General features: G+C 35.9%; 2 protein-coding genes across 2 annotated transcripts; one reads left to right on the forward strand and one right to left on the reverse strand.

Moving 5' to 3' along the window:
* Positions 1 to 1,505: 1,505 nt before the first annotated feature.
* LOC132144670 (C3a anaphylatoxin chemotactic receptor-like) lies at positions 1,506 to 2,654 on the forward strand. The gene is made up of 2 exons (XM_059555229.1): positions 1,506 to 2,042; positions 2,138 to 2,654. Exons 1-2 carry the CDS (start codon positions 1,506 to 1,508, stop codon positions 2,621 to 2,623), a joined length of 1,023 nt encoding a protein of 340 aa, XP_059411212.1. The 3' UTR covers positions 2,624 to 2,654.
* Positions 2,655 to 6,883: 4,229 nt separating this feature from the next.
* On the reverse strand, positions 6,884 to 10,922 carry lim2.4 (lens intrinsic membrane protein 2.4). Its single transcript, XM_059555230.1, has 5 exons — positions 10,692 to 10,922; positions 9,356 to 9,569; positions 8,763 to 8,912; positions 8,464 to 8,598; positions 6,884 to 7,105 (listed from the first exon to the last, which is right to left on the reverse strand). Exons 2-5 carry the CDS (start codon positions 9,531 to 9,533, stop codon positions 7,044 to 7,046), a joined length of 525 nt encoding a protein of 174 aa, XP_059411213.1. The 5' UTR covers positions 9,534 to 9,569; positions 10,692 to 10,922; the 3' UTR covers positions 6,884 to 7,043.
* Between the last annotated feature and the right edge of the window lie 2,280 nt (positions 10,923 to 13,202).

Raw genomic sequence — 13,202 nt, forward strand, 5'->3', positions numbered from 1 at the left:
ATTATCAAACCACTATATAATTTTTTAGAGAGAAGAGTGAGAAGTTGATTTCCTCCTCAAACAAACCTAGCAGATGTTTTTAGAGACATACAGACATCATTTAACTTGATACCATTTGCCTTTAATACGTCTTCCAACCTTCTTAGAACATATAAAGTCACCTATATTTATATAGCACTTTTAAAAATAAAGATTGTAACAAAGCAACTGAAAAGCATTAAATAGGAAAACAGTGTGTCAATAATACAAAAATGCATTTCATCACTGGATTTAATGATGCCATCATCCAGCTCAGTTCAGTTTAAATAGTATCTGTGCAATCAAGTTGTGTGAGAAGTGTCCCCAACTAAGCAAGCCAGGGGTGACAGCAGCAAGGAACCAAAACTGCATCGGTGACAGAATGGAGAAAAAACCTTAGTCAGGGAGCCAATTCTCCTTTGACCAGATGAAACCAGCAGTTCAATTCCAGGCTTTTTATTGCTTTTCTGTAGAATAGCATACTTTCTCACCAAGCATATATTATCATATATGTGCATATATGCAGCATATATGTGCATATACACTGCATATAGGTTTCATATATGCACATACATCCACATATAGGTTCTTTCCATGTGGGAAATGCTAGAAAAGAGAGAGTTGTTCTGAGTTTTTGGATGTGCTAAGGAATTGAGAAGATTACTTACAAAGCAGTCTTTTGTGGTATAGAAGTGATGGTTCTACAATACTTGTATCAAGGAGTAGAATTTACAGTTTTAGCTATATGAAGTTTACACAAAACTAGAAAATTATCTGCGATATCATCACTTAGCTGCATAATTTCAACACCATCAACATCAATTTCATAGGGATAAACAGGAAGGGGGAGGAGACAGACACATGTATATATATATTTTGTTTGTGTATGTCTCCTCCCCTTCTGGTTTGTCCCTTTTTTGTCAGAAGAGAACCACCAAAGAACTAGCCACTGACTGATTTATCAAAAAATGACATTTTAGTCACATAAAACTCCAGCTACCTCATTCACAAAGGATTACTGCAGCAGTGTTTCATTTTTGAAAAAAAAAAACAGGTAAGAAAACCCACATCAATACTGGTTAAATAATATATAACATACACCCACACACGTATATATATAAAACACCTTGGAATTAAAGACAATTCGACATTCACACAATGATTTCTGAAATTCTAAATGTTTGTATTCATGATGTTAATGAATAATTCAAAATCTATAAGTATAAACCCTACAAGTTTATGTTTAATTTGAAATACACATTTTGAAAACACTTCATGGTGTAATGTTCACATGGGGGGGTTCTCTTGTCTGATTTTAGATTATGGTGCAACCTTCACGTACAAAATTATGAAAATGTAATCTATTATAGCATTTTTGAGATTCCTATGGGAACTCTTTGTAACTTAGTCTTTCTTGTTGTAAACAAACTACTGATAAACAGACCAACTGAAGTAACATTAATACATTTATCTATCTTGATTGCAGAATGACCTCCAACACAACTCACCTTCCTCATTCTAATCAGCATGTGAATACTAAGGTGGACACTGGAGACACGGTGAATAAGTTCAGCATTGTCATCCTCGCCATCATTGTTATCTTCGGCACCTTTGGGAACTCTTTGGTCATTTGGATGGCCAGCTTCCGTATGAAGCCCAATGTCACTAACGTATGGCTGGTCAATCTCGCTGTAGCAGACCTGATCTTCTGCTTGTCACGAATCACTTCTCTCATCAAACTCATTTTCTATGACCATTGGGCTTTTGGACTCTTTCTCTGCAAGTTTACTGGTTTCTTCAAGTACGCCAATATGTTCTGCAGTGTTTTTCTTCTGGCCGTCATCAGTGTGGATCGAGCGCTCTGCGTTTGCCATCCAGTGTTCACCAGAGAACGACGGACGTTATTTGCAGCTCGTGTGGTCAGTGTGGGAGTTTGGATTGTGGCGGTGATCTTTAGTTCACCGTACTTTGTGTACCGGGAAGTCTTTCCTTACAAGAACAACGTGAGCCAATGCTCGCTGAAGGTTACTGCATGAATCACCTTTCATATTATTATGTAATTAATTATATAATAAAATGTAGCAAATATGTAAATGTGTATTTATAATTTGATTTTCAGGAGAAAGGTGACAATTCAGAAAAGTATATCTACTACTTCATTCGTTTCATCTGTGGATTCTTGTTGCCCTTCCTGGTGATCCTTATCTGTTACATACTAGCTGCTGTTGGGATACGCAGAACGCGACTCTCTGGAAAATCGAGGCCTCTTCGAATTCTTGCTGTATTGGTCTGTGCTTTTTTCTTATGTTGGGCTCCATACCACTTTATAGGGCTGGTCAAGTTGGTCAACAAAGACCATAAGGCAGTAAAAAAAGGATGGACTATGGCTTCACACTTAGCCTATTTCAACAGCTGCATTAACCCAGTTCTGTATTTCTGCATGGGACTGGATGTTCGTCGACGCTGCAACCAAAGTCTGTCTGGCATTTTTCACAGAGCACTTACGGAGGAAGACCAAAGTCTCTCACAACAAGGCACTAAGGAAGAAAGCTTTGATTCCATCCAAAAGAATGCAGATACTGAGTGTGAATCAAAATTTTTATAAAACATTTTATAAGCAAGTTATTAGACGAGATGCGTTTCTTTGCTGCATCCACTGTATACTCTGCTGTTTCAATTAAAAAGATTTTAGATATATTAAAAACAAAGCCACAGCTAAATATGCATAATTAATTTACTGTACCATTATTGTCAGAATATTTTCAGTATTTGTAATATGTTATTTAAACGTAATCTTGTCAAAAAGCTTTGAAAATGTCAGCTTTCACCATACAAATAAATATGAGCTGCTTGTTTGTCTATACATAAATAAAGAATTGTAAAAAAAAGAAAGAAAATTTTCTGAGATTGAGAAAAGTTTACAATTCAGCTGATATAACACATTTTCTCATATATTTTTGAGACAACTATTGTAACCAACAAGTACTGTAACACAAAATTCAATATGAAATTCTTTTTTGCCAAGACAAAATTTGGAGGAACTGTGGTGGTTTGTTGGGTTTTTTAGAAAGTTTTGTAACAGAATACATTAGAAAAAAAGAGGGCATGAATTGCATTTCTAGAGAAAGTGATGAAACACAGTTAGGTGCATATATTCAGTATATGGACACTGACACAATTTTCATAATTCCGACAAGCACAGTCTGCTCTGATTGGCCAACTGACCCAGTGCTTTGTGAATGGCCGAACACGAAATGTAACACCCCTTTCCATAATCACTTCATATTTCCAAATAAATGTAAAAACAGTTAATAATGTCCTTAGTTTTACCATCAGTTCAAGCGTGAAAGGGGAACAGAGTCGGGTGACAGACAGTGATGAAGCTCGTATGTGTTTGCAGTACACAAACCACAGACGGTTAAGACAGCTGACTCCACTGTGTGACCCTGTCTCTCTATCTCTCTCTCTCTCTCTCTCTCTCTCTCTCTCTCTCTCTCTCTTTCTCTCTCTCTCTCTCTCTCTCTCTCTCTCTCTCTCACACATACACACATACGTGCGCACACACACACACACACGCAATGCGCAAAAGTCCTCATTTGAACACTCAGTAGCAAATACTTAAACTAATAACAAAACATATTTACATGATTCAGAAGCGCCAAATTATCATAGCAAAGTCAGAATAACCTCCTCTCCCAGTCTCACAAAACAGTCATCCATAAAATGTGTTGCTGTTTTGTTGTAAGTAATCTTAAAGATTCCTAAATGCATCTACTTTCGGAAGGCCAAATAAAGTGATACACACAGCATCTCCCAGACATGGCTGCTTCAACACTAACTGATGTTACTGAAACCACGCCTTCTTTCTTTACGTGAACATTTGGGCGGCATTGCGCAAATATTTCCACATAGTGATGTAGAGATGTGGGGTGTGGTTTAATGAGCAGTTTTAGGGGGGCAAGGCATAGTCTTAACTTTGATAAAGAATATCTCTTTGGTTTTGAGACTTTAGTCTTTTTTAGTCTTTGCAGCTTGTAACACTCCAAAGAGAAGGGAAAATTTGAAATTGCATCATATGACCTCTTTAAGTCTGGGACTCATGAACATCACCAGTTAAAGGCATGTTCAGTTGGGTTGAAATCTTAAAAGGGGACTGACTTGGCCATTGCAGTATATTTCACTTTTTTTACCTTTAAAATCTCCTGGGCTGCTTTTGCTGTGTGTTTTGGATCATCGTTCATTTGTACTATGAAGCGCCGTTCAGTCAACTTTGCTTCATTTGGCTGAATCTTTGCAGACAGCATATACACTTCAGAATTTTTCCAGCTGCTTCTGTCCTCTGTTACATGATCACTAAACACCAGTAACCCAGAGCCACTGGAAGCCATGCACACTTATGCCATCACACAGCCTGGTTTTCTTCCCATCACTCTGGTACAAGTTGAGCTTAATTTCAGCTGTCCAAAAAATACTTTTCCAGAAGTGGACTGTTTTTTTTAGATGGTTTTTGGCAAAGTCTAATCTGGAGAGGATTCTCCAATCATCCACCACTGTTGTCCTCCATGGATGTCCAGGCTTTTTTATGTTGCTGAGCTCACTGCTGTGTTTTTTTTCTCAGAATGTACCAAACTGTTGATTTGGCCACTTCTAATGTTCCTGCTATCTCTCTAATGGATTTGTTTTGTTTTTGAATCCTAAAAATTGTCTGTTTCACTTGTATAGAGAGATCCTTTGAAAGCTCATCGCGTGATGCAGGTTCACAGCAACAGCTTCCAAATGCCAATGGCACACTTATATATATTCATCATTTAAAATGAGAAACCAAAACATGGATACACGAGATATATGCAGATATGCGAAATGTAAACAAAACAGCTTGCTTACCATTTTGAATATCAGTTATATTTATACCTTTCTTCATTTAAGCGGCTCATGTTTTTATGAAAATATAGCCTACACTTATTGGAAGGTTCATTGTTTCTTTTTATAAAGTCTTATAGTATCTTCTGGATCTTTGACTCTGAATATTTTTGCAAGACTTTCTACACTACACAGGCTACTTCTACTTTCTGTACCTCACTTGGCAAAAAGTTCAGATGAGGAACAACCACCATTTCTATGAATAAAATAGAGAAAGCAAAAACATTCTGAAATGAATATTAGAAAGAGCTGGCATACTAAGCCCTGATAAAACGTAAAAGCTTCAATAAATAAATAAAAATGAAAATGTGATGAGGGTCTCAAAATACTCCCATTTACTGCTATATAAAAATTTAAATCCAACTTCGAGCTTTTTTGCTAAATTTTTCTCACAACTGCTTAACACAGGATGTGCCATACTTGCTGAATATGTATTCGGTATATGTAAGTGTGAAACTGTAAAACAAGTCTGATACTCATGTCTACATGGTGAAAGAAATGCTTTGGAACAGTTGCAAAAATTATGCAACACTAAATGTGAAATTCAATTGCAAAACAGTTACATATAACTACAAGCTCTAACTTCCAACAACAAACACTGAAAAAAATTTTTTTATAAGTCAACTAAAAATACCTTGTCACCCCATTGGCTCAATTTTTTTTTTTTTTTTGGTTATCTTGACAATATATTACTTGTTGAAACAACTTCCCATTATTTCCTAGTCAACCTAAATCAAGTATTGTCAACTGGGATTTTTTTTTTTTTTTTACAAAATGAGTGTACTATACTTCTGTATAATAAAACATGAGCGGAATGCACATGGAAGCACAAAGGTCTGATTCAAAATTTCATTGCACAACATGACCAGACAGAAGGGTAAAAATCTGAAGGATCTTGAAGGTTACCAAACTCTACACCATCATGCAATTTAGTTGCACAAATTTAGTGGTCATTAAACCAGAAACAGGAAAGCAAAAGCACTTGTCATAACATGACAAACTTTAAATGTGCATTCTAAAGTAGTAAAAGGCTAAAAAGAACCTAAAGCTCATTTAACAAAAAACATATGTTTTGTGAAAGAGCTTGCTGTGGAGCACATGAACACATCATAAACATTGGTGGGAGCAGCTGCTCTACGAAGGTTTTGCAGAGCTCCAAAGGTTTATTTCATGTGTTTGGGGCAGTGGATGTTCACTGCATACAGACCCATCAGGAGTACAAATGCCTTGGGGACATCGAACATGTCAGTGATGACAGGATGTGCAAACGAGAGCAATGCAATGTAGGCAATAGGCATAGAGAACATCGGTGATAAGTGACGAACACGGAAGCTTGGAGGAGAGACAGCAAAACAAAATGCCAGTCACGAATTATAAACATAAAATGAGGATTTGTAGCCCTGATAAAACATAAAAAATAATAATAATAAAATGAATAAATAAATAAAAATGTAGTGAGGGTCTCAAAATACACCTATTTACTGCTATATAAAAATTGAAACCCAGCTTTGATCTTTGTTGCTCCATTTTTGCTCACAACTGCTTAACACAGTATGTACCATACTTGCTGAATATGTATTTGAGCTGGTGTGAAACTGTAAAACAAGTCTGTTAGTCATGTCTACAAGGTGAAAGAAATGCTTGGGAACAGTTGCAAAAACGATTCAACACTAAATGTAAAAGTACTGTATATGGCAAAACAGTTATATAACTACATGTACAAGCTCTAACTGCCAACAACGTTAAAAAGACACTCTAAAAATGTGTTTACAGTATGTAAAGTCATAATGTATTGCAATGCTACAATACATTAAGACAGAAATTTCACAGAAACTGATTTGTTGTGGAATTTTATTGAAAAAAAATATGAAAAGTGAAATAAACGCTTGTGAAGACTGGTATTTTTATCTGTGCAGAATTATACAAATATGTGTGCGTGTTTAAAAAAAAAAAAAGAGTCTTTTAATGTGCTCTTAAACTATAAATTTGTCATTGTATTTCTGAAGTTTAAAGTTATCAAACTTATATAACATTAAGGTTTGAGGAAGTTCCTGATGATTTCTGAGCCCAAACTTCCTGCTGCATGCAGTTTTTCCTTCTTCAGGTTAGCGACTTCCAACCACTCTCCTGGATTCATACATTCTGTGGGCACACATGTAAAATATCCCTGCAAAAGACAATTTTCAAATCACAAACATTTAAATAAGTGTTAATGTTTGTACAAGTATCAACAAAAAATTTAATAAATACATGAAAGAATAAACATGTACACGTAACAGCAATTATATTTACTTATCTGTTTTTGTTTGTTCCAAACCATTGGTAGGCCACCATACATTAAAGGGTTAGTTTGCCCCAAAAATGAAAATGATATCATTTATTACTCACCCTTATGCTGTTCCAACCCCTTAAGACCTCTGTTTATCTTCAGAACACAAATTAAGATATTTTTGATGAAATCCGAGAGCTCTCTGGCCTCCATAGACAGCAAGGGTCCAACCACAAACAAGCCACAGAAACATAGCAAGGACATTGTTAAAATAGTCCATGTGACATGAGTGGATGAACCATAATTTTGTGAAGCTATGAGAATATGTTTTGTGCAAAATGAAAACTAAAATATACTTTATTCAAAATTTTTCTCTTTCACGTCACCCTAGAGCACCATTTTGGAGAATGACGCCCTAGGGTGACGCGGAAGAGAAGAATTGTTTGATAACGTTTTCTTTGCGCACAGAAAAGTATTCTCATAGCTTCATATAATTACAGTTGAACCACTGATGTCACATGGACCATTTTAACAATGTCCTTACTACGTTTCTGTGCCTTGATCGTGGTAGTACCCTTAATGTCTATGGAGGATCAGAGAGCTCTTGGATTTCATCAAAATATCTTAATTTGTGTTCCGAAGATGAAAAAGGTCTTACAGGTTTGGAACAACATGAGGGCGAGTAATTAATGATTTAATTTATATTTTTGGGTGAACTATTCCTTTAAATAATAAGAACAGGCACGCTTACATTTTAATGTGCTTTTTAATATGAGTTTGGTCTGCATGCAAATTCTATTTTTATTTTCTGTGACAGAACTTTATGGTGAGGTCAATCAAAGTCCTTTCAACCACATTCTTAGGCATATTATTTCCATTCTTCACCATGATATCATTTCATAACTTTTAGCACTTTATTATGTTCTGTCACTTGAACTTTTGATTCAATGCAATCCCTGTATGTAGGTTTTCTACCTTGAAATATAAGTTAAAAAATTATTCCCATGGTACACTGACTTCTAATAAGGCAAATGGGACTTTTTTTATGCTCCTTCCAAAAGTCTGTTCAGGGAGTACGTAAGTTGCGACAAAAAAATGCAGACTGTTTTATGGTAGCAACAAATGTGTGTACAACTATCCACTGTAATTATGACCGTGTATTCCACTCGCTTAACTGAAAGGGGGTCCAAAGTCACAAAAATTCACAAAAGTAAATACAGTTGCATTAAATATCAATCTATGGGGTTTTCTATCACCTGCAAAGAAGGTCATGAGCATAGCCACCCATCCAAGTATGTAGGACCAGGAGAAGCGCCAGTCTCCGAATCGCTTGCCCAGAAAACTTAGGGTTACACCAGTGTAGATCGACATAGCCAGCATCACAAACAAAGCTGGGTGTAAAAAAAAAAGTGATGGGTTAAAAATGGAGAGAGGAAACGTAGTGTGCAGTGCCATCTATATTTTTAACTTTGAGAACTTTTGAGTTTTTAGTTATATTTAAATGTGCAAAAATGTCACATTCTACAGCTCAATGTGCCTGTGTTTTGTGACTCACTGGAGATGAAAAACATGATTCCTGCTGCAAAGGAACGACTGAATCTCTCAAAGGCAGAAAAATGGGCAAATGAGAGGATGCCTGCCATGATGCCCGCAAAGCATGCCATTCCCGATAGGATCATGAATGCCCTTGTGGCATTCCAGTATGCTGGGGAAACAGACAAGAAACGATCATAAAACAACAGTCAAGATGGCCATGTTCATTCTCTTCTCATCCCAGCCATATCTTGTTGTTTGTCAGATTTTTCTCATGTGATCTTTGAAGAACGGTCTCTGCAGAATCACCTTAAATGAACCAGAGTACAGCTCCTGTAATCTCAGATGCCATCTTATAAGACCAGGGGTACAACTTTGGAACACCTGTTCAGAATATGACTTTGCAAGGCTCAGACAACACAAACCAGAGTGTGGCGCTCTGTATGGCAAAAACATTAAAGCACTGCCATCTACAGGCAAAAATGTTCTAGACGCAAGGTGCCAGATTTCTTGTATAATGCTGTTGAATCTACATGACTTAGAACTTCAAACTGACTTAAAATAGCCATGAATGCATAGACACATAAAAACTGGAGTTTGAATGCATTTTCTTACCTATATTTGCTGTCTGCATGTAGCACTTGTTGGCCATGCAGTACCTCCACAGGCCCTGGTGGGCATAGCTGCCTGAGAGGCGATACTGCATCCAATAGTCTGTCGCTGTGGAAACCACTATTAGGATGTTCCCAATAATGGCACAGAACAGACCACCGCCCATAAAGCTATACATCATGATACACGCTGTGACTGTGCAGGAAGGAGATATACACTAAACAGACAAGGAGAGATGTTTTCATTATACACATAAAGATGCTTATGTGCACACATGAATAAATGTCACAAACGAACTTCCTTCAATAAACTAAAAATATCAATAAAATGTCAAATCAAGCCATTTTTTTTCTCTTCAGATCTGTTAAAATGTCCAGAGATATTTCAACACAATTTTTGTAATTCAACAAATGAAACATATTATATCAAAAATGTATAAATATTAGTATATTAAAATAACTCACTCAATTTAATTACAAAAGCATGCATGTTGTAAAAAAAATTAGCAAATTAGCATTAAAAATTTGGTATTATAAGCAAAATCTATTTTTTTTAAATTGCTTCTCAAGCTATACAGTTTATGCTTGCATAAATAATTTAATTTATCATGCTTCGTCAACTTAAAAATACAGATGTTACAGTTTTTTGCAACTACACAGGAAGGAGATATACACTTTTCATAACTTTTGTTAGGAGGAAAGTTTTTATTTTACACATACAGATGCTTATACTGACTACACATTCATAAATGGCACAAAAATCTTGTAAAACTAATAAAAAGACTGTAAATAATACATTTTATAAAATCAAACCATTTTTCTTTTCAAACTATATATGGCTAAATAAATTTGGCTAAATAAATAAAAATCCATATCTTTTGGCAAAATGTGTAATTTAGTAGATTAAAAATATTATATTTAATTAAATAGTAACATGTATAAATATTAATACATCAAAATTACCCGATTTAGACACAGAAGCATTTGAGCATTTTTAGATAAAATTCCAAAATAGCATTTTGAATTTCGTATTATTTAAACACATTCCACAGGCTTCACAGAAATAGATTTCTTTATAGTTGCATAATTCATTTTGTTCATCAAGTTGCTTCACAAAAGAAGCTTAAAACTACAGATTTTTCACTTTTTCTGTATACTTCAACATATTGAAATTTAGAAGCCTGTCTCATTAAAACATGAGAATTATATAGATATTCCTGGCTAGATAGTCATTAAGAGCGAAAACATTTCTGTTTTCACTGCATTGACATTTCAGTCAATTAACTGAATATTAAGAATTACAGATATATACAAAAAAAAAAAAAGTTTTTATCGCTTACCTTGTTGCTTCTGAGGCAAATCCCTCTTTGCTTATCCTTTGGGGAAAGAGGGAGTGAGAGAGTGGAGAGGGAGAGAGAGATGTTAAGAGGCAAAAGAGAAATAGACAACCTGTGTTGCGGTTTTTGATGATGGTAGCAAAATCCTTTAAATGCTACCTCCTCTGTCCCTGAAACAAATACTTTTGAACTGGTTAGGGCAGGGGCCCTGGTTAGTCTGACTTTTCACTATGTGTATGCATGAGGTCAATGGTCCTCCTTTTGTTTGAAGAGTAGACTGTTCTGTAGCTGTACACATTCAAAGGATTGCTTTGGTACAGCTGTCAATGCAAAATGCTGAGTTGCATGGTTGCTTTGACAGGGGCCACAGTGTAGATAGCCATGGCATACCTATAGTTTAAAGTGCAATAAACTCAGTGTTTCCCATTCGCAAATCAACTTATTAAATCCATTTTTAATAATAGTTCAAACATGAGGGAAAATTCCATTTGGATAAAATTATTATCTGTAAATGTGTTATTGAACCAAGTCAATGCTTCTAAACAAGCTACAGAGAAGCATCATGTGATGTGATAAAAAAGTGTAACTGTATGACTGACAATCACATCTGTTTAATCAAATCACATGACTTCCTTCCTATAAATTTCATTGCTGTATATACAAATGTACCGTTGAGTGAAATTCTTGGGTGCTTGCTTTACAAAAAGCAGTACCTTAGAAATGCTGCAAAATATCTATCCATCCCTATTCTACACTGGCTTATGGGTTCAGCAGCAATTTTGGAGCATAAATTACCAAAATCCATTGTCCTGTTGGAAGGTAAAGCTTCTGCCCAATCTGAGGTTCTGAATGCTCTGGACTGGGTTTTCACTAAGGCTGATCTCAATATTTTGGTGCACTGAGCTTTTTTTTCTACTTTGATGAGTCCCTGAGTCTCTGAAGCTAAAAAACAGCCCCACAGCATGAGGCTGCTACCAGAACTTTTGGGATGATACTCTGCAGGTGATGAGCAGCGCCTGGTTTCACTGCCACCACCGCCATACAGCCCAGATCGGTGGAGTGTTGCAGTGATGTTTGTCCTTTTCTGTAGATTTCTCCACATAGGAATCTTGGAGCTCAACTAGAGAGACCATCAGGTTCATGGTCACCAGCCTAAACAAGGCCCTTCTCCATCAATTGCTCAGTTTGGCCAGGAGGCCAGCTCTAGGAAGAGTCCTGGCTGTTTCAATCTTCTTCCATTAAGGTTCATGGAGGCTATGCTTCTGTGACCCTTCAATGAAGCAGATTTTTTTTCTGAAATCTTCCCCAGATATGTGGCTTTATGCAAACCTGTTTCTGAGCTCTACAGGCAGTTCTTTTGACCTCAGGGCTTGGTTTATGCACTGATATGCATTATCAGCCATTCGACCTTTTATTAAAATGTATGTGCATTTCCAAACCATACCCATTCGATTGAATTTGCAACAGGTTAACTGTCCCAGATAAGGATATGAGTCTTATGCAATGGAGTCATTAATTTTATTTATTCATTTTTTTTTATAAATTTGCAAAGATGTCAAAAAAAATGTCTCACACCATTATGATGTATGGAGTGTAGATTGATATGGAAAAAAGTAATTTAAAGCAGTTTAACATAAGGCAGCAAAATAAAACATGAAAAAGGGGGTACGAATAGAGAGAGAGAGAGAGAACTGAATTAAAATACCTGTCAACAATAGAGACACTGAATTTCTGCATGGTCAACAGGACAGTTTTAGTAGCTAATTCTCCAAAAGCACTTGGTCAAACTTTTATTTTGTACTACAAATGTCAGGTTAAATAAAAACTTGAATCTTTTATTTTTGGTGTTTCAACGAATCCTGAGTGAAAATTGTTTGAAGAAATAAATTGTATTGTAGGGCAGACTAGGCCTACTAGTGACATTGAAAGTATTTTCTATGGGGGTTTTGCCAAACATGTCCAAAATTATACTTGTATCTCGCAAAAGCATCAGATTTTAAGTATTAAGTAACTGGCAAACACACACAAAAAAATGCACATTATTTTAATAATACAAATCGAACCCTTAAGGTGTGAGCTGGATTAACAAATATTGCATGTTAAAATCCATCTTTCCATGCTGTCAAACATATTTGGCTTTATCTGATAATTTAATATTATTGTTGTAATTACTTTAACTTCTCAGACTGTGTACATAAAATATACTGCGTAATTATGACAAGGCTCAAATTAAAAAGATGTTTGCTTAATTTGTCATACAGCACAGCCTCGTGGCAACAGCAGTGCAAGTCATGGTGCAAGTTCAGGAACAGAGTAGTCGAGTACAGTGGAGAAACTACCAACAAAATCTCATATGTTTGTTTTTGAAAGCATGTTACACGTGTATATCGAGTAAATCATTCTGAGCGTCTGTGTAAATGATGTTAGCCAGTTTATTCACATTGGAGATTAACAAACGTCTATTTCCCATCTACTACTCTTGCATTCGTGTCATGTGGTTTGACCAAAAACCCG

The sequence above is a fragment of the Carassius carassius genome, chromosome 8 (genome assembly GCF_963082965.1).
Source record: "Carassius carassius chromosome 8, fCarCar2.1, whole genome shotgun sequence".
Lineage (NCBI taxonomy): Eukaryota > Metazoa > Chordata > Actinopteri > Cypriniformes > Cyprinidae > Carassius > Carassius carassius.

What these genes read in the sequence shown, in the direction of transcription:
- LOC132144670 (XM_059555229.1), top strand. Translation starts at nt 1,506, where the DNA reads ATGACCTCCAACACAACTCACCTTCCTCATTCTAATCAGCATGTGAAT. An exon ending in TGAGCCAATGCTCGCTGAAG is followed by an intron (nt 2,043 to 2,137) that starts GTTACTGCATGA and finishes TTTGATTTTCAG; the next exon opens with GAGAAAGGTGACAATTCAGA.
- lim2.4 (XM_059555230.1), bottom strand. Translation starts at nt 9,533, where the DNA reads ATGATGTATAGCTTTATGGGCGGTGGTCTGTTCTGTGCCATTATTGGG. An exon ending in CATGCAGACAGCAAATATAG is followed by an intron (nt 8,913 to 9,355) that starts GTAAGAAAATGC and finishes CTGTTTCCCCAG; the next exon opens with CATACTGGAATGCCACAAGG. An exon ending in AATCATGTTTTTCATCTCCA is followed by an intron (nt 8,599 to 8,762) that starts GTGAGTCACAAA and finishes TTTTACACCCAG; the next exon opens with CTTTGTTTGTGATGCTGGCT.